Source organism: Pecten maximus, chromosome 15 (assembly GCF_902652985.1).
Source record: "Pecten maximus chromosome 15, xPecMax1.1, whole genome shotgun sequence".
Taxonomy (NCBI): domain Eukaryota; kingdom Metazoa; phylum Mollusca; class Bivalvia; order Pectinida; family Pectinidae; genus Pecten; species Pecten maximus.
The window spans coordinates 13799480-13822270 of NC_047029.1; the positions used below are offsets into that span (position 1 = coordinate 13799480).

At 34.9% G+C, this 22791-nt stretch overlaps 1 protein-coding gene across 1 annotated transcript in view; it reads right to left on the reverse strand.

Moving 5' to 3' along the window:
- Positions 1–1113: 1113 nt before the first annotated feature.
- Positions 1114–22791, reverse strand: part of LOC117343501 (sphingosine-1-phosphate phosphatase 2-like) — a 28784-nt gene continuing 7106 nt past the window's right edge. The window contains exons 2-3 of the mRNA XM_033905873.1: positions 13874–13963; positions 1114–8124 (exon numbers count right to left, since the gene is read on the reverse strand). Coding sequence (XP_033761764.1) covers positions 7540–8124; positions 13874–13963 — 675 coding nt within the window. The 3' untranslated portion in view covers positions 1114–7539. The remainder of the gene's footprint in view (positions 8125–13873; positions 13964–22791) is intronic.

Here is a 22791-nt window from a genome sequence, read left to right on the forward strand (position 1 = left end):
AGAAGATACCGACCCTCCCATACTCAGGGAGATACCAACCCTCCCATACTCGGGGAGATACCAACCCTCCCATACTCGGGGAGATACCAACCCTCCAATACTCAAGGAGATATCAACCCTCCAATACTCAATGAGATACCAACCCTTTAATACTCGGGGAGGTACCCACCCTCCAATACTCAAGGAGATACCAACCCTCCCATACTCGGGGAGATACCAACCCTCCCATAATCGGGGAGATACCAACCCTCCCATACTCGGGGAGATACCAACCCTCCAATACTCGGGGAGGTACCCACCCTCCCATACTTGGGGAGATACCAACCCTCCCATACTCGGGGAGATACCAACCCTCCCATACTCAAAGAGATACCAGTTGACCATACCGCACTGGGGAAGATACTGCCCCTCCCATACCCGGAGATATACTATCCCTCTCACACTGAGGGAGATACTGCCCATCCCACACTTGGTGAGACACTGCTCCCCTCACCCAATACTAAAGGAGATACTGCCTCTCCAATGCTCAGAAAAATACTTTCCCCTCTCACACTCGGAGAGATAATGTCCCTCCCTCCCAGAAGAAGATATTTCCCTTACATATTCAGGGTGATGCTGTCCCTCCCATACTTGAGGAGGTACTGTTCCGCCTGCACTCGGAGAGATACTGCCCCTCCCACACTCGGAGAGATACTGCCCCTCCCATACTCGGGGAGATAGTGTCCCTCCTAGACCATACCGGAATATACAAGTCGCAAGAATGTTTCAGACTTAATAGAATGATGATGTATCCATACAAGTCTGGTCCTGGCTTCCAACAAAACAATGGCAGTGATTGTATCAACCACATTATTATCACGTTATGTTTTTCAATAATGATAATTTGGACACGTGCAAACCAACAAATATTCAATGGGAAATTCACATGTGTCAAGACATAAGCGAACATGACAACTGAATGTTGAACTTAAAAAGTGTTCAAGTGAAAACCTGGTATCGCCGCCAAATAGTTGAATCATGAGAATTTGTTGCTGCCTTGTGACATGTACCGGTCACAGACTTTCTTTTGTATTATGTACATGTAGTAAAAAAGTGATATTCCAAAGACTTGTGTCACTCAAAACAGTTTTATTACTAAATCACAACTTCAAAAAATTCACACTTATAACATTTTGAAGATTTTTTATCCATTGCGGATACATTCAAACAAATCAACGTCCTAGAATAGATTAATCAATATCAGAACACAATTGTAGATGATTTGTGAACCAAAACAGACGTATTATTTATTGGTGAATCAACGTAAGAAAGAATACATGAATCGTGAAACAATGTATGAATAATCTATGTAAGACACAAAGATTTGTGAATCAAAGAAAGAATAAATTTGTGAATGAACGTAACAAAGAAAGATTTGTTTAATCAACGTAAGAAGGAATCATTTGTGAATCAAACAATGATTTTGTAAATCGAAGTAAGAAAGAATAATTTTGTGAATCAACGTAAGAAAGAATGATATGTGAATCAAAGTAAGAAAGAATAAATTTGTGAATAAACGCAAGAAAGAATGAATTGTGAATCAACGAAAGAAAGAATGATTTGTGAATCAAACAATGATTTGTGAATCGAAGTAAGAAAGAATAATTTTGTGTATCAACGTAAGAAAGAATGATATGTGAATCAAAGTAAGAAAGAATAAATTTGTGAATAAACATAAGAAAGAATGATTTGTGAATCAACGAAAGAAAGAATGATTTGTGAATCAAACAGAATGATTTGTGAATCGAAGTAAGAAAGAATAATTTTGTGTATCAACGTAAGAAAGAATGATATGTGAATCAAAGTAAGAAAGAATAAATTTGTGAATAAACATAAGAAAGAATGATTTGTGAATCAACGAAAGAAAGAATGATTTGTGAATCAAACAGAATGATTTTTGAATCGAAGTAGGAAAGAATAATTTTGTGAATCAACATAAGAAAGAATAAATTTGTGAATCAACGTACAAAAGAAATACTTATGAATCAAAGTAAGAAAGAATACTTTTTGAATCAACGTAAGACAGAATGATTGTAAATCACTGTAAGACAGAATGATTGTATATCAATTAAGACAGAATGATTGTATATCAATTAAGACAGAATGATTGTAAATCAATTAAGACAGAATGATTGTAAATCACTGTAAGACAGAATGATTGTAAATCAATTAAGACAGAATGATTTCAGACATTTTGAAAACAAACAAAAAATATGCACTTTTTGTTTAGCAAATCAGGGACATACCTGAGCAAACACAGGCATATATACTATCAGATTTTTTTTTCAAGCAACTACATTTATATATTTTTTATAATCAAAGACTCGACAATGATCCTTACATAATTGTTGGATAAGGACACATATACAGTATATGGCTGTAGATGAAGAAGTTTACGAATATAAGCTACCGTTATCAAAGGAAGACCAGATGCATAATTGTTCAAAGGGCAATTACTTTTGTGAGACTGTCCTACTGACGAAATTCTCTTGTACCAGAGACATTATTTAATGTTCTAATAAGAATATTATTTTAAATTGCTATCATTATTTGCAATTAAAATCAAATAGGGATTGAACGGTGTTTTTATTGCGTTTACCAAACAGGGGCGTTCTAATCATTAAGTATTATTTTCGAAAAAAAACAAAAGAAAAAAAAATCATTGAAAAACCAATTTACATGTACATGTATTACATTTTCAAAAATATTATAGTAAAACTGTTACATGCTTGATGGCATTGTATATATTTTCTTATAAAGCATAGACTTGATAATAACAAAGCATAATAACTACATAGAAAATAGCAGAACGCGGCCATGGCCTCCAAATCCATACAGTATGATAGCCACAAGCTACTACTCTTTGGATCTGTTTTTACAGTAAGCTGCAGGGCACTGACGGTTGGATGGTATATTTCTTAGATCATTCATGGACATTTGATACATGTATAATGCTCCCTTTATCAAAAAATCTAGAAAAGTATATATTTATTGAATCGATCACTACCTGTCAACTCTGATCATTAATTTGTTATAACAATGAATTACAAACAAGATATAATATATAAGCTACCACATGAATTAAATCGATATACAAAACGTGTAAATACAATATGTGAATAAATATTACCGGTATTAAATGACACAAATGCAATCAATGTAATGATTGCATTTGGTCACCCTTTACAGCCATTGAAAAATGGTTATACTAAATTTTAATGAACTAATAATAGGATTTTGTTAAAATGCCAATGACAAATAGATTTGATACAAAAGCATAAGACAGTGATGTGGGCTTTATTCGAATTCTGAAAGTAATCTAACAAATTTAGGTCTGATTTCCCAAATCTAAAATCAAAGATACAAAATGTAATTCGAAATTCAGAAAAAATCCAATTATTTCACACATTCTACTGTCATTTTTTACCTAGACCTAAAATGTAAATGCATGTATTATACCAAATAAGAGCGGTATGGGACGTTTACTTATGAACTTAGAAGCCTTTAAAAACCTTTAAAGGAGTTTTGATGAAAAAAGGCAAGTCAACATCATGATAAATTTTTTAAAAATTACAAAATATTTCCACATTATGTTGGTGCGAAATCATCTTAAACCATCTAATAAATGAATACTAAATTGGAAGGGGGTAGGGAATATATATACGGACTTATAAGCTTTTAAAACATATACTATAACTTTTAACTTATTTTATCACTTCAAAAACTTATAAGTTGTGGGGTGTAATGCTGTCACAGGACAACAGAATTACAAGATAACTCAAGTTCTTTTTGGTCCTGCCATCCTAGTAATATGAATCAGTATCAAATGTATCAAATAATAAATTGTGAACAAGAGGCTCCCTACGGACCAGGATCACCGGAGAAAATGCATAGTGATAAGCCCTAAAGACTTAAAGTTATCTACTTTTTTTGTATTTAAAAATAGGCTCTTATATAATTATTATGTTTATTCAAAAATAAATTTTGATATCACATTGAAAGTTCAAATATCTTTCATGAGGCAATACTTACCATTACTTTAGTATGAAAAAAAAACATCACTTACACCCATCTTTGCAGCCCAAACAAACAAGATCAAAAAATCCCGCCCTCCCTACCGTCACGTGACCTGTATCTTAACCATAGTGCAACAGGGTGATCTCCCTTCCTCAAAACCTTTGTGGAGCGAAAGGGGCAGCCAGGATAATTGTTGTTGAGGGGATGAATGAAGGATGGGGGTCCATAAATATTACCTTATGAAAATTGGTTTTACTATGAAAGCCTCAATTTCATTTCAGTATCAGTGAGTAGGGTTACAGCATAAAAATACAGCCTAAAAATTCCTAGACCAATGGAGGCAAGATGTGTGAGAGGACAAGCATGAATTTCACTTGTCCTACGACTTGAAGCCAATGCAATGAGGAACACTTCCATGAAAGAAACAAACTTCAGGGAGGCCAAATCCATTTAAGCAATGAACAGTGGTTTTAATGCTGTTATAGTCGATATGGCAGCAAGATGTATGGTGGGCAAATGGCATGGGAACCCGTTAGGATCTCCGGAAACCAAGGCTGCCTCAGCCACGGGGAGCTATCAGAAGGGAGCAATGATGCTTCTGAAACTTCTGCCGTACTGCCCACCAGATTGAAGAGAGTGAATGCATATAAGCATGCATCAAGATAAACAGCTATAACACGATGTTGGGATAGCATTAAACCATGAAACGTATGCCAGCTGTTAGCCCGAGTTTCCTCTGGCCCTGACACCATGTACCAGACATGGTGTCAGGGCCAGAGGAAACTTGGGCTAGCCCTCTGTCAGTGCCATAAAGGAAAGAGGAGGTAACGATCACTCTGTTGGGTTATCGTTAAGATACAGGTCCCATGATGGTATGGAGGGAATCTTTAATCTTGTTTTGTGGTGCTACAAAAATGGTTGTTAGTGATGTTTTTGCATACTAAAGTTATTGTAATTATTACTGAAATGAAAACTGTTTGAAATTGTGCCCGACATTAGTCCACTTGGATGTCAGAAAATTTATGTAATGATAGAAATTATTGCATGTAAGGTACTTTTACTCCATAATAAATATGATTCACAAGGAGGTTTGCTACTTCACCACATTTTTTGTGTTTTCTTTTTAATTTTTTTATATTCATATTACCCACTCTTGAAAATTAGTTATTCTTAAGAAATAAATTAAGTTTCTCAGATTCGCAAGCTTCAAAACATCCTAACAAAATGAACCAAATTTTGCACTAGTAGAATTATATATATAAATCTATAACTACCAATATTGCTTTTGACAAAAAAAGGTTAAGGCAAATATGACACCCTAGTAATACAAAGTGTATCAAAGTTCATACAATATTGGTGTGTCAAATTCAATGATTTTAAGTAATTAAGGCCCTTCAAATTATACTCATAATTTAAAGCTTAATCACACTCCTAGGTTCTGCTGGAAAAAATGTGGCTTCAATTTATGTTGATTTGAAAATTTCTTTCGTGGTTTTCTTGTGAATATTCAAACAATAAGTCTTCACAGCCAGATTTTGTTTCACATAAAAGGAGTCCTAGAAATTATAATGCAAGACCTGATAGTGTTTTCAAGAATATTACCTATATTTCCAAGACCTGATACCTACATGCACAAAATTAAAGGCTAAATTTTACCAGGCCGAAAATCAAAAGTCAAAGTCTTAATTCACAAGAACAAATTAATAACAGAAGATTACAAAATGAAATTTGTAAATCAACACCTACTTAACTTATAAAACAAAATTTTGAAGATCATTCACAAACATGTAAAATTCAAGCACCATAATTCTAGGTATAGTGTTCTTGCAACAGCATTTTAATCAGATTCAATATCAGCAATTAGTTTAATCAAGAAACAAATAATGGGAATTTCGGAGTGCCATCCGCTATTTAAGTATTGAATGAAAACATTGAATCCAAAGAGTGATTTGGTACCTGTAAAGTACGAAACGAAAGCAAAATGAAACGAAACGAAATCAAACTCAATGAAAAATGAAAAAAATATTAGACTGTGTGTCCTGCATTCTCATCAGTGTAAAAACAGCACATAGGTAAGAATAACAGGCGTCATTCTATTTATCTGTCACTCGAATTGTATTCATATCGACTGTATACTACCATTTGGCAACAGTTCAATGCTTATATTTACATTCATAAATATATTTTTTTAAATTTACTGTAGGTTATGACGCTTTTAAATTTGCCGCTTACCTATCAATGACGTCAACAAGTTCAAATACTGGAACAGCCGAAATTTCCAGAAGGAATAATATAGTCCCTCATGTCGTTATTATTAGCAAACACATAAAATGATTTTTTACATGAGTGATGCGGCGTTGAACAGGTATTGCACAGGACAAATTTGATTCCTCGGAAAAACTTCTGTTTCTATCGACTGGATTTATGTCATATTCATAAGAATATCGGCTCTTAAATTCTGAATTAAAGTCGTCTTAACAGTATGTGAAAACGAATCCAAGGATATTACGTTCGAAACAGATATTCCAGTCAAACCGGTCACATCAGTGTCGCTAACTTAGCAAACGATTTCAACTTCGACTTGATTTTGTAAGGTAGGCCTTTGACATCAGTGAATATACCACACAACTAAAATCCAGTATACATATACAACTAGAAACCATGTCGATACTCCTGATTTTTTAAAGATTTTGTTTATGAATACTGGACTCGTGTCTTGCGTTATGAAAATTCGGAAACAAGCTCCTGCATTAGTATGATGACATTGATAAATTGATAATTTCGTATAGATCAAGAAGGGCGCTTATAATAATTTTGTGTTGACTATATTAAATATTACTCTCATAACTTGTAAAGCTTTTTTTTTGTTGTGGATTATAAAAAACTAAATGCTAGCATTCGAAAGCTCTCTAGGCCGAAAGCAACTGGCGGCCATTGTTTTAACCTGCAATACCTGGGGCTGTATTCATATACTGACCGAATCACTGTAAATTGCCAATGCAACACAGAAATATATATATACATGTATATATCACAAACTACTTGCATCAGGTAAATAGGTCAAGGTTCCATTTTAGTTGGACATGGTTAACCACTAACATATACAGACATGCATATATATAAGGAAGCTGTTCCTGACAAATGAAAAACATGCCAAGGAAATATAGGTCAATTAAAAAAAATTTAAATTACATATGCTGAAAAAGTATCATTATGATGAAACATTAGGAAATCATGTTGACTTGGTGACAAACTTAAAATTGTTTTATACAGTGTATTTTGATTATATGTTTCCTGAGCTCCTGGTTTTATTAAAATTCTGCAAGAACATAATCTGGTAGGTCAATGGCATCACAATATTGTTTGTTTTCGTGACATTAGCCTCACACATTTCACAACATCCCAACATACTGCATTTGGAAATAATTTTCAATGAGTCTAGCATGTCATTGCAGTCATTCAAAACTTACAAGCTTATGACTTTTACACAACCTCTGTGTAAAATGCAGGTCGATCTAAGCCAAACATACAGTGAACAAATGGAATTATGAAAGATATAGCCATACCAAGGCAGTAGAACATTACAAACTTGTACCCAACTTCCACTTGAGGGTGTTTCTTATCAGGTTTTTCTAGACCTAGCATGTACGAAAAAAACCTAACAAGGGGACTCTTTATTATGAATTGCATAGAAAACAGAATTACGGTACCAACAAAAAAACGCATAACAGACATCGCAATTATTTTCAAAGTAGGCAGCTCCACTTCAAAAGGCATTTCTGCTTTGTTATTGACAACATTGGTGAAACCTAAATGCAGATTGGTCCAGGCACCTAAGCCAACACCAGCGAGCACAGCAACAATCTGTACTGCGTCGCCACGAGTGTTATATGTATAAACATCTCCTGTTTTGCTGCTCGGATAGAAAACTGTACACATGGCCAGACTACTGATGAAGATGACTAAAGGAGCGAAAGGATGTGTCTGCTGATACCAATCAAAGTCGTCCACATACGGCGTTGTCAGGATAATGATTACCAAGGACATCACTATTCCTACCAGAATATCCTACAACAGAAAGAGTCAGTAATAGTGGTATCTGTTATAATGACATTGATTAATATTCCCTACCGACCCGAGAATAAGAACAGTCAGTCAGGCAAGTCTGAGCTGAATCTCACCGCTGAAATTTGAGAAGTTAAAAGTGTGAATCATCTGCATTGTCAGCATTTCCAAAAGATCAAAGGAAATATTCTAAATACCATGTTAATGGCAAATGTTACCAAAAAACTAAAGACACCTAGTCATTATCATTGGAATTACATACTGCATGCATCGATGAAAGAAAAGAAAACAATAAAAAAAGAGGCACAGAGGGTCTGTATTGCTCACCTGGTGAGGGTCAGCCTCACCATTTCTACTATTTCTAATCCCCATCCCATAATGATGCTACGTACAAGTCAAATTTTCAATTGTTGACGGACGGACGCCGGGGTATGGCATAAGTTCACATTGGTCCTTAGGACCAGCTGAGTTAATGAAAATATTGAAAATTTGGTGACTTCTGACCCCAGAGGAAACGTTTTTTTAGACCAGATCTGGTATTAAAACTTAATAAAAAAGGAATATGTCACAGATATCGCCTACCAATCATATACTTTCATGACCTCTATATAATTAATACTTTTGATTTAATTATGGCCATTATAAACTTTTAAGATTAATGTCACGGCAGTCATATAAGATTTTAGCACACACCTTCATAAGAGCAGATTCTTTAAAATAAGACAATAAATCATTGTTTCATCATTTGACTCCTGTGAGGCTGTGACCTTGAATAAATCCACCCAAACATGCTATTGATGTGCCAAACATCAAGCCTTTATGTGTACAGATAAATGAGCAGAAACCTTTTATCTGCAATTTTGGATGAATTTTCAATTTTGGCGGGAAAAAATTTGCTTCATTTTTTAAAATTACTCAATTTGAGATTTTTATTTTTGACCTACTTCTGACCCCCATAACAAGGCTTTTGATCTTGACATTCCCTGGTAATATGTCATTGAGAAAAATTAGCCCTGACCAAATGCTAACCAATTTCCAATGAAAATGAAACAATTTAAGCTAAAATATGTGAGTTTCCTATATAAACTAGAACTGTAGCCAGTATGGCTGACTAATACCCCCGCAATCTGCACGAGTCAATGGTGAATTGGAACTGTTAATTAGAGGCTAAATGAGATAACCCAGTAATATAGTGACCAGTTGCCATAGCAACCATAATTTTGAAAAAAAAAGTGGTATGCACGTCTACACATGGTCCTCTATATTTGTGTGAAGTTTCATTGAAATCGGCCCTTCAGTTTGGGAGGAGTTGTCCGGACAAACTTAAAGTTATGGTTCTTATCGGAAAACCTGTTTATAGTGACCAGTTGCCATAGCAACCATTATTTTGTGAAAAATAAAGCGGCATGCACATCTACACATGGTCCTCTATATTTGTATGAAGTTTCATTGAAATTGGCCATTTAGTTTAGGAGGAGTTGTCCGGACAAACTTAAAATTATGGTTCTTATCGGAAAACCTGTTTATAGTGACCACTTGCCATAGCAACCATAATTTTGAAAGAAAAGAAAGTGGCATGCGCATGGTCCTCTATATTTGTGTGAAGTTTCATTGAAATTGGCCATTTAGTTTAGGAGGAGCAGTCCGGACAAACTTAAAGTTATGGTTCTTATCGGAAAACCTGTTTATAGTGACCAGTTGCCATAGCAACCATAATTTTGAGAAAAATAAAGTGGCATGCACATCTACACATGGTCCTCTATTTTTGTGTGAAGTTTCATTTAAATCGGCCCTTCGGTTTAGGAGGAGTTGTCCGGACAAACTTAAAGTTATGGTTCTTATCGGAAAACCTGTATATAGTGACCAGTTGCCATAGCAACCATAATTTTGAGAAAAATAAAGTGGCATGCACATCTACACATGGTCCTCTATTTTTGTGTGAAGTTTCATTTAAATCGGCCCTTCGGTTTAGGAGGAGTTGTCCGGACAAACTTAAAGTTATGGTTCTTATCGGAAAACCTGTTTATAGTGACCAGTTGCCATAGCAACCATAATTTTGAGAAAAATAAAATGGCATGCACATCTACACATGATCATTAATATTTGTGTGAAGTTTCATCGGAATTGGCCCTTCGGTTTAGGAGGAGTTGTCCGGACAAAATGTGTCTACAGGCAGACGGACGGACGGACGGACGGACAACCTGATTCCAGTATACCCTCCCTAACTTCGTTGCGGGGGTAAAACTATAATTTTACCCCCTGCCCAGGGGGAATGTGGCATCCAGTGGCCATGATAAAGCACCATAAGAACCTTCCATCCATGAAGAGTACACCGTTCTGCCATATCTGGGTTTTGAGAAGAAGACGTTTGAAATACCAGTCAATCTAACCACTTTTGGCCCCACCCTTCAGGCCCCTGGGAAGTAGGGGCCATATAATTTACAATTTTGGTAGACATTTAGCCAAGGAAGGTTTCTGCAAAATTTGATAAAAAAAAGGTTCAGGAGTTGTTGAGAAGTCAAAATGTGATATGTGACCTACATGTAAAGACGTAAGACGGATCGGAAAAGGTCACTGAGCTTTACTCAGGTGACCTAATGATATACCGATCACTGTGCTGATAATTTCGGGTTATTTTGGCATTTCAACCATTACATTTTATACACATACTGAGAACATGCAGTTTCAATTGTACCGTATGTGTAAATCAAAATCAAAATTTTCATTAAAAAATTTGAAGATTATTATAAAGCCATGATTAGTGAGTTTCAGTGATGTACATTTGTTCCACATGATTAATACATTACAAATAACATCTAAAGTTAATTACACCTCTGAGGCGTTAAATCATGTTTGACTGACTGTTTGTGTAGAAATGTTATTTAAAAAAAATTAATTAAAATTCATTAAGAAAAGTGCAGATTGTATTTTAAATGTAGGGAAAAGACAAGCTCCACATGCTCTTTTCACGTTTTCAACAACTGTATTTTGTCACGTCAACAATACCATGACGTCACGGCAACAGTACAATGACGTCACATCGACAATTCAATCACCGGCAACAGTACAATGATGTCACATCGACAATTCAATCACGTCATGTCACCATTTCCTTGCATAGATGAAACGTCAATATTAGATACATATAAGAGGATTAACAGGGAAAGAAAAAAATAATCATCATAAGGTGTCTTAATTATGCCCTACATTCCCTCTTTGGAGTCCGCGTATCATCACATGCTTATAAACCATGTCTCTCATACTCCTTTGGGCCTATGACAGTAAACTGACACCATGTAATAACATAATAACATGGACTATTAATGATGCCAGACTACTGCTATACAAATCAAATCGGTCAATCCAACCCCAGAACCTAGGGTTAGCTGGACTGCATACATCAACTCTATCTGGCCAAGGGTAAGACAGTAAGTTAAACACCAAGCCTAAGTGATGTAACTCCAAACTCTTGCCGACTCTGGACATTTGAGCGACCAAGCTATGGTACCCATGAGCTTCAGGTCAGCCACACCTCCAAGTCATGTTCTCAAGGAGTTGTTTGCCATAGCTTTTCAGTACCATGCTTAATCAGCATTACAGGGTTCATATAGCTCTCAGCTATACCCCACCTGGTCCAAGGGAGGTAACTGCTACTTTTTAAGGTGATATGCACCCCTTAACTGCAAAATGTTTAATAGATACTCTCAATTTATTTTACATCATTTGTTATTTTGTTATGTAAAAGTTATTAATATGTTATTAATACTTCAGTTGGTAGGCAATTTTATTTGCATAAAATCTACAACTTGTATAGGTAGTCCAAAACACTGGTTACCACCTAACCTATATATATTATACAGAAGTCAGCTTTCTTTGTGTTATCAGGCTACAGCTATAAACCATATAGGTTCTCAGAATGTGTACTCCCAAGTCAGCAATCTGTATGCCCAGATTTGGTTATGACTGGTCAAACTGACCAGTAGGTGTCGTGTTAGCAGGATCGACACAGGACGCCAGCATCTGACCAATGAATTGTCTACTCCCTTATGGAGGAGAACTCCCAAGGCCGAAGTGGTGTCCCCCAAGCTGACATCTCATCACTTGAGAAATTCTCTGACAAGGCAGCAGCAGGCGATTCCTTACTGTTAAATTCCCTCCCAACCATACCCAATTTTATATTTGTAGTTAGTTTCTGTGTTATTTTGTAGTTATAGTCTCTAGCATGAGGACCATAGTGTAAGTTCAAACTAAAAAAAAAATTATACAGATTTATTGTTATTTTGCTGTTTGACTATTATGTTATATGCTAATAAATCACGGTCTAAAGTCCACTCAAGCAATTGTGCTTGTTTATCCTATGTAAATTGTTTCTTTAATTGTATAATTATATTTCAAGCTTTAGGCATCTATACCTGAGATTGGATTAATTAGATATATAACACTGTAACACAAATGATGAATATATGACATAGATGTGAATTGTACACACAATATTCATGTGTTATTTGAAAAAATAACTTTCTTGCAACAAAAATAACATTAGGAGAGAGAGTTTAAAGCCGTTTTATATAAAGCTCCGCTTTTTGCGCTGGAAGAATTTTAACTGGATCACATCATCTTCAAACATGAAATGATTTTTAAAATTATACTTAGTATTATTAATTGTAATGACTGTTTTTAGTGGTAGAGATTGATCAACATGGTAAAATCCTAGGCGTGTGGCCTACTGTGTGATTTCTCTACACTGATTGGCTGGCCTCATAGAACTCAATATTTTACCTGTACATTTTTGTAAGCACGCACTCGTCAGCTGAAAGGCTACAAGGCCGTAATAGCAGATATAAAACCTGTTAAATTTATATTCTCAGGACTTGCTAGGTAACACATCGGTCCCTTATGACTATGTTACACTGTATAGATAAATAGAATGTATATGTTGTGTTAGTGAGAGTGGAAGATATGATATACATTGTACTTATTAATTCTATGTGCACAGATTTTAATAAAACAATCTATTATTTTATAAATCTAATGTAAATATACAACATGTGTTGCTTGTGATTGTATAAAATAAAAACACAATTGAAAAGTGAGACAATATGTTTTGGATCCAACTACAGTTGGTCTATGTATAATGGTTTATAAATCCTTCAATTGAGCTTGAAATTTTCATGTTCATCCTAAATTCACTCTATCTTCAAAAATTAAATAGGGGCAAAATTACCAGGTATACATTGCACAGTAATTAAAAAGCAGAACATCAATAAACTATGTTAATAAATATTATATTGATGATCTGTATTTTTAATCAGGGCCCAGATGTTCAAAAGGTGTATTAGCTCAATCACATGATTAATGAAAATCTCATTCCCCAACTTACTTCAAAACCATTGTATGTGCAGTATTCCTTAAAATAGGCAGATATGAAGAGACTGCATGACAAGCGCTATAGTTTATCAAATTTTGTCAAGTTAATTTTAACACAAATTATTTGATAAGGATTTTGAAATTATTGTTAAACTGCGATTATTCTAATCTAAAAGGCTCCACTATACACTATCAGAATCTACTACACTGTATTAGTATTCCCCTCTTTTTGTGATTTCGCCCCCCGCGGCTCTGAAATATTGGAAATACATCTACGTCAGTGCATTAAAAATCATGTGAAATCCATGCATCAGTGTAATGAATAAGTCAGGACAAAAACAGACAACTAAAACTTCATTCTTGAATTAAAGGGCAGACAACTCACCAGTACCGAGTGAACTCCGAGGTAGAGACGGCTAAGGCTGACCATACTACACCACAACACTGCCATGACAATCAGTACTGGAACACAAACCTGCAATATATATGTTATTACTTTAGTTTTCAAAGTATTATTTTTTATGATATTAAATATGCATAATGCCTTCTGACTTAGAATCCTTGTTTATCAAACAATATGTTTTCCTTTAACAGTGATTTTAACATGGAAGTGATCAAGCTAGTGGATGGTGCAAAAAAAGCAACATGCACAGATATGTATTAAGGTTTCTAAGCCAATTACCTTTGTGCCTGTGGTATATCTGTGATTTGTGTTGAATTAGAGCTACAGACATATAGCACCTTTACCATTACCTACACTTACATAATGAGTCTTCTTCAGTATGCTACCATATAAATAATGCATGCGATTTAAGGTTATAAAAACATGTACACTGACTAAGGTTTGTATGAGAGTTAATTAACATGCTACCTTTGTCTGTTAATACAGTGACTAAGGTTTATCTGTTAATACAGTGACTAAGGTTCGTAGAGTTTAACATGCTTCTTTGTCTGTAAATACAGTGACTAAGGTTTGTATGAGTTTAACATGCTCCTTTGTCTGAAAATACAGTGACTAAGGTTCTATGAGTTTAACATGCTACCTTTGTCTTTAAATACAGTGACTAAGGTTCTATGAGTTTAACATGCTACCTTTGTCTGTAAATACAGTGACTACCTTTGTCTGTAAATACAGTGACTACCATTGTCTGTAAATACAGTGACTACCTTTGTCTGTAAATACAGTGACTACCTTTGTCTGTAAATACAGTGACTAAGGTTTATCTGTTAATACAGTGACTAAGGTTCGTAGAGTTTAACATGCTACCTTTGTCTGTAAATACAGTGACTAAGGTTTGTATGAGTTTAACATGCTACCTTTGTCTGTTTATACAGTGACTAAGGTTCGTAGAGTTTAACATGCTACCTTTGTCTGTAAATACAGTGACTAAGGTTCTATGAGTTTAACATGCTCCTTTGTCTGTAAATACAGTGACTAAGGTTCGTAGAGTTTAACATGCTACCTTTGTCTGTAAATACAGTGACTAAGGTTTGTATGAGTTTAACATGCTACCTTTGTCTGTAAATACAGTGACTAAGGTTTGTATGAGTTTAACATGCTACATTTGTCTGTAAATACAGTGACTAAGGTTCGTATGAGTTTAATATGCTACATTTGTCTGTTAATACAGTGACTAAGGTTCTATGAGTTTAACATGCTACATTTGTCTGTTAATACAGTGACTACCTTTGTCTGTAAATACAGTGACTAAGGTTCGTAGAGTTTAACATGCTACCTTTGTCTGTAAATACAGTGACTAAGGTTCGTAGAGTTTAACATGCTACCTTTGTCTGTAAATACAGTGACTAAGGTTCGCATGAGTTTAACATGCTACCTTTGTCTGTAAATACAGTGACTAAGGTTTGCATGAGTTAAACATGCTACCTTTGTCTGTAAATACAGTGACTAAGGTTCGTAGAGTTTAACATGCTACCTTTGTCTGTAAATACAGTGACTAAGGTTCGTATGAGTTTAACATGCTACCTTTGTCTGTAAATACAGTGACTAAGGTTCGTATGAGAATACATTGACTAAGGTTCGTATGAGAGTACAGTGACTAAGTGTAACTGAAATTTGTAGTATACAGTGTGGTAAATATGGTATGTATACAATTTAGATTACTAATAACATACAGGCAAATGCAACACATAATGTAGATATATAGTAATATGAAAGCCACCCTTTTATTTTCAATTGACAGATACTTATAATCTCAGGTATAGAATGAAGTTAAGGTGATTAGTCTGTAAGCTGAGTACAGGCATTAATATGGAAGGTATAATAGATCTATATAAAATACATCATGTCATTGTACAGTAGTGTCAATAGTATGGATTACTTTAGAAAATAACTTATATCCCTACAAAATAATCCAGATACCACATATATTACCACATTCAACCTAATAAGCACTCTGTGCACTTGCAAAAACAAAAGGGGTGAGCTTGAATAAAACCATGCATGTACTGAGGGAAATGTTCCATGTGAAATCTGGATGGGGGGAAATAACTTCTTTTTTTTTTTTTCATTTACATATCTTTATGTACCAAAACAATCTGAGAGTCTGTGCTTAAAAGACTGAAGATTCATATTGGCAGATCAGTGAGGGAAAGAACTTATTACATATTTCTATGAGGACGACCATCCTCCTGAAAAAGGTGTACTATTAAGTCTAATACAGTAATATGCTTGCTGTATTTTTCCTTTTATAATTAGCCTAGGAAGTCAGCACATAAACTTATAGGCTTCAAATAGAGACTATGGTCTCATTGAAGGACAATCAAATAGTATTCAATAGCATTTTTTGGACTGCATTAGATCTCAATAGTCTTATTGCCGAATAAAAACGGCAACTGCTAGCAAGAATCTAGTAATTGAAATATACACATTCAGATTAAACAGATTCTTGAATATCTGTGCAGGAAAACGTGTATATGTTGTTATATTAATTTTGATATCAATAAAATTCACTAAACTAGTTTCTGTAGGATCTTTAAACTTGTTATTGATGAGAGGTGGGATTTTCTATACAAATTAAAGCGTCAATCTTCACCTCTATGTGTTTTTTGAGAATATCAGAAAATAAAATTTAAATCACAATAATAATAGCAAATTTGTGGAATTTGGCTTAAATCTGAAATCATTTAAATTCATTTTGGAAAGCAAAAGACAAATGTACCTTTGTAACTGTCACTTAATTTAGTCTTCAAAGTCATTTTTGATCTAAGACAATACCTTAATGAATGCTTGTTAGCCTCAGACATGCCTGGGACTATTCTAATACAATAAGGACTATATATGTACATCCATGTGTAGTTTATATTGAAGAATGCATTCAACATTCAGTACAATAGGCAGTTTTGTGTAACCACTCTATTATTATCATGTGTGGAAGAGTCGTATCAATACCTAGACATACTTAAGTCACTCTAGATTCTGTTGATATCTTTTTTGCGTGATATTACAAGCCAATTTAAGGTGTATGCTTTGTACAATAAAACTTGGATAAGTCTAAGCCATTAAACCAAGTAAAATGTTGGACTTAATCTGGTGGTTCAACCTATAACCATGTTTCTATTTATCGGCAATGATATAACTGACCCGAATTCATCACTCACCTACATGTAGCTACTGTATGGAGTGACAAAGCAATAAATAAATTAACATTTGATATTCCATACCACCACTAGTTTTTTTAATGAAATTAGATTAACTACATGTAGATCTAGATGCCCAGAATACAATGAAAAATACTTTGGTGTTATAAACCTTAATTATAGGCCTGGTCATGCAACAAGCATGAAGATACCTTTACACATACAGTGCATACACATGCATAAGGAACATGTAGTGAATTAAATAGATCAAATGATACAGAGATTGTACTCACAATTATATATATCCCAGGCATTAAAAAGACCTGTTAAGCCTACATTAACTAAAAACTAAGCCAATGGCTAACTACATATGTAATACCCCCGCTACCCCTCATTTGCAACCATGGCAACTAAATGACCATTGTATTCACTATCCTTCAAAACAAAAAGCTGCATGTATATCTGCACATGTTTCCTAACATACTTGTGAAGTTTTGTGAAAAACGGTCCACAGGTTTAGGAGTTGTCTGGACTAGAAAAACATGCTGATAGTGACCAGTTACCATGACAACAAAAATTTTGGAATTTAAACATGCCGACCCGAATCAGTGACGAGAATTGGAGGATCTACTGCCAGAATTACACCTTCGCCAAACATGACTAGGAGATAGCTATAGGAATTAAGCCTCCAAGAGATAACTCGAAAGATTGACATTGGCTAAGAGGATCCAGTCAGACAGAGGATGAGAAGAACTCCAGATTAACAAGAGAGGAAGAAAACGGCATTTATCACTTTTAATGCCTATTTGAACATACTAAATTGGGGGAAGTCGAGGGTTTGGCCTCAGTAAACCCCAAAACTTACCACCTCTTTCTAAGAGCCGGAGGTGATGGTGGAGGAAGTCGAGGGTTTGGCCTCAGTAAACCCCAAAACTTACCACCTCTTTCTAAGAGCCGGAGGTGATGGTGGAGGAAGTCGAGGGTTTGGCCTCAGTAAACCCCAAAACTTACCACCTCTTTCTAAGAGCCGGAGGTGATGGTGGAGGAAGTCGAGGGTTTGGCCTCAGTAAACCCCAAAACTTACCACCTCTTTCTAAGAGCCGGAGGTGATGGTGGAGGAAGTCGAGGGTTTGGCCTCAGTAAACCCCAAAACTAACCACCTCTTTCTAAGAGCCGGAGGTGATGGCGGACCCCTTAATACCCAAAGGAGGGAAGTGCCTCCTAGGGTTCCAAATTATTGGTAGAACCTTAAGGGGGGGCGATTCCCAAATCTTTATGTAACCAGTAATGTGCACTGCGAGGTTCCAGTGGAACCTCAGCAGGCAGTATCCCATGGCCAGCTAGTACTCAAGAAGAAATTACTAGATCACAATTTGTAGCTCACAGCGTCATGGTGGTGCGGAACATGTGCCTCTCCTAAGAGATCCTCACCCGAGAACCAATACATAATTAACATTCCTTTCGTCCCTGAGTGAGGAAAAATGACCTGGTTATCAAATACTAAGTAGTTTTTTTATCAAGATCGAGTGCTCTCCAATAAAAGGGGGGACGGAATGGAGTAACTACACTCCAAGTATTTATATATGAGCACTCCTAGGAGACTTTTATCAGTTTGAGTTTAATTGATTAAAATACATGTATATAGGATCAGTTATGGCTCTAGTGATGCTCATAGAACTGTGGGGAACTTGGACCTACCACTTGGTAGCGGACCCCTTACTTGAGCTGGGGCCTAATAAGCATCCTAAAGCCTTTTCTCAGATGAAGGAATGTAAATATTGTACATATATCAGTTGCACAAGAAGTTATACTTCATCTCAGCAGGTGTAATTAAGTAAATTGTCACATTAATCCTCAATAAAAATCCCTCTCCAAAATTACAAAAATAGAATTTTAGAAATTAGGATTTCAGTTATTGTAAGAGGCCCACACCTTGCCGTCCCTCAGAAGATCATCAACCCTGGAATCTGGCACCCTCCATGCCAATGGATTCGTGAATGCAAGGACACCCACCGATTCTTCCCAGGGAGTTTACAGGGTCCAGGGGGCCTTTATAAAACGAGAGGAGTGTAGTGAAAATTGGGGTCGAGTTATCTCCCTTGGTTGAAACTCTCTCTACTCATGAACTAGAGGTGCGCTGTTGTATATAATCCTGTGAGGTGTCAGGGAGCGCTCTCTTTGACCCTGAACCTGAAGCATGACAGTTGTAACATGTGAGTACATGTATGTGTTTACTCACTGCATTGTTTGGGTTTTGGGTCCCGAGAGCATTCATTATAGTCTTTCAGAGAAGGTTGGTGTGTTATGTTACACCAGTTTTCTCTACAGTATCATTGAAGTAGTGTTAATATTTATAATGAAAGTTTTTTTTTTTTGAATTTTTTTATTTTTCAAGATTTTTTTCATATATACAAAACATTTGAAACATATATGCACACACATTCTCACTCTTACACCCACAGTAGCTATACTCATGATTCATCATCATCATCATACATAATCAAACATCATCATCATCATCATATCAGCATCATCATCTTTATCATCATCTTACTCCTCATCATCATCGGTTCATCATCACCACCATCATCACCATCATCATCATCATCATACATAATCAAACATCATCATCATCATCATATCAGCATCATCATCTTCATCCATTCATCATCATCATCATCATCAAAAGAATCACACTTAATCATCATCATCATCTATCATGATATCATTATCCATACATAAATTATTATCATTTTTTTCATCACAATAAAACATCATCATCCTTATCATCACACAAAAAACATCATCTTCATCACGATTATTTTAAGCTTGAACCACAAGCCTCACATCTACTTACATCATTTACATATTAATTAACATACATACATAACCTAACCTAAATTTATACAGAGTGAGAAGGAAGCAGACAGACATACCATCACACAGACAAGACAGACAGATAGACACAGACAGACGCACCATTACACAGACATACACACACACACACTTCGACACCGACAGACACACACATAGACGCACCATCACACAAGACAAACAGACACACGCATAACCGGACACACCATCACACATAGAACGCACACACACAAAGACAGACAAAAATAAACATGACTGAAGCATGGGAGAAAATTTCTTTAAATGGTAAAAATAAAAAGTAATGGAAAGGAGCTAGAACAGGCGATGTCAGTCTTTGGGGACCTAAAGCTATATATGCAAAGAGGAACTATCTTTTTCAGATGACTATAAATCTAGAACAGGTTTCCATTTCTTCCAATTGAGTTCAAATTGCCTTTTAATTTTCTCACTTTTACTGTAATTAATGTATTGTTGAATAGAAAAATGATCTTTGATGACATTAATAAGTGCATTAAGATTTAAAGAGTTGCTGAGACATCTAGTTTTATAAATATAATGCTTGATAAGAATTAAAATTTCGTTATCAACATTACTGCAGTACTGTGATACTATACCAAACAGGAAGGATTCTTTATTGTAAGCAAACGGAATTAAAAGTATATCAAGTAGTGCTTCAAATCTCTGTAATAGTGACTGAACCTCTTGACATTCCCATAAGCAATGCACTATTGTTTCACGCTCCATACAACATAAGTTACATAAAATACTAGGACTTAAGTTTATTTTAAAAAGGAACGTGTTTGTTACCAAAATATGGTGTATAATTCTCACTTGGAACCACTGTAATTTAGAACTTTTGGTAACTACATTTTGTATAAAAGGAAGTTTGAATATTTTGGCCCATTTATTTTGATCAATAATGAATTCTTGGTTCCATTTTCTTGTTCCAGTAGGTATGGATATTGGCGCAATAAGGCATTTGTAAAAATCTTTTGAACCCTTTTCACTCTTAAAAAATATGTCAAATAGAAAAGGTATAAAAGGCTGTTGAGGTCTTTGAATCAGGTAATCAAATTTTTTCAAAAAGCGCTTGATAGCTGAAACTAGTCCATGGTATTGGAGAAAATTTGTGTTTATAGTTCGAAAATTATGTCTGAACTCTTCAAAAGAAAGAAAAGCTAAATCATCTGAATCTTTAATTAAATCATTTATTGTTAATATGCCCACATCAAACCAGTTTTGATAAAAAACATACTTATTGTTTACCTTGATATCATTATTATACCAGATGGGTGATTTTAAAATTGAGTCTGGTTTTGGAAGCCTAATAGAATCTGAATTATTAAGCCTATTTAATGATTTAAACACATCCCTCCAAAAAAAGTTTTTACAATTGGATCTACACAAATCAATATATTCCTTTCCACAGTTACATAGTTTTCTAAAATTAACATATGTATTTAAAATTAATTTCCACTTACCAGATGAGTGAAATAATCTTCTTACCCAACCTAACTTTAGAGAGTCAATAAAAGAATGAACATCAATCATCTTTAAACCCCCATCAATATAGTCTTGAATAACAACATCTTTTTTTATTTTATGACATTTACTATTCCATAAAAAATCCAGAATCAGAGAATTTAACTGGGCAATCATCTTTTCTGAAGGGTTTGGCAAAGTAATGAACAAATAGTTAAGTTGTGAAATCAACAGAGATTTAATAATATTAATCTTACCTAATGGTGTCAAATTCCTTCTTTTCCATAAGTTAATAACAGATTTAAGTTTTACAATTTTTTTGTCAAAATTCATTTTAGGAATTTTATCCAGATCAACAGAAAATTCTATCCCTAAGAAAGTGAAATTATATTGTCCCCACAACAGATTTACTTCAGGCAAAAATGTTTCTTCACTATATTTCCTACTTCCTATCCATATCACCTGAGATTTATTAGAATTAATTCTTAGACCAGATATCTTAGCATAAGTAGTTAGTTCAAAAATAGATTCTCTCAGCGACTCTTTAGATCCATCCAATATCAAACCTGTATCATCTGCATACTGTACATTTAGAATAGGAGAATTTTCAATATTAATTCCCTTTATGAGATTATTATTTTTAATTTTTGCAGCTAAAACTTCGGCACAGAGAATAAAAATGTATGGTGCAATTGGATCGCCTTGTCGACATCCACGTTGAATCTTAATATGTTTTGATATGTTTCCACCTTGATTTATAGATGCACTTGCATTATTATGAAGAGTATTTATCCATTTCCTTATATCTTTCCCAAAGTTAAAATAGCCTAGAACCTTATCTATGAACGCCCATGAAACCGAATCAAAAGCTTTTTCGAAATCTACCATCAATAACATTCCTGGTATGTTGTGTTCCTCTGCATACTGCATTACATCATAGACCGTACGAATATTTTCCCCTATATATCTACCTGATAAAAACCCTGTCTGATCCTCATTAATAATTTTACCCAAAACTGCTCTTATACGATGTGAGATTACCCCAGAAGCTATTTTATAAGTTATATTTAACAGTGTGATGGGTCTCCAATTTTTTTAAAAATGTCGAGGTTTATCTCCCTTGGGAATACAAGTAATTATACCATGTCTTTGAGTTACTGAACATTGACTGACTGAAAACCCATAATTTAATGATCGAACAACAAAATGACCTAAATACTTCCAAAATACTTTAAAAAACTCAGATGTGAAACCATCAGACCCTGGACTTTTATTATTTTTCATCTCTTTCAGTGTTTTCCCAGCTTCATCAAATGTTATAATGGAAGTTAATGAATTCATAGAATGCAG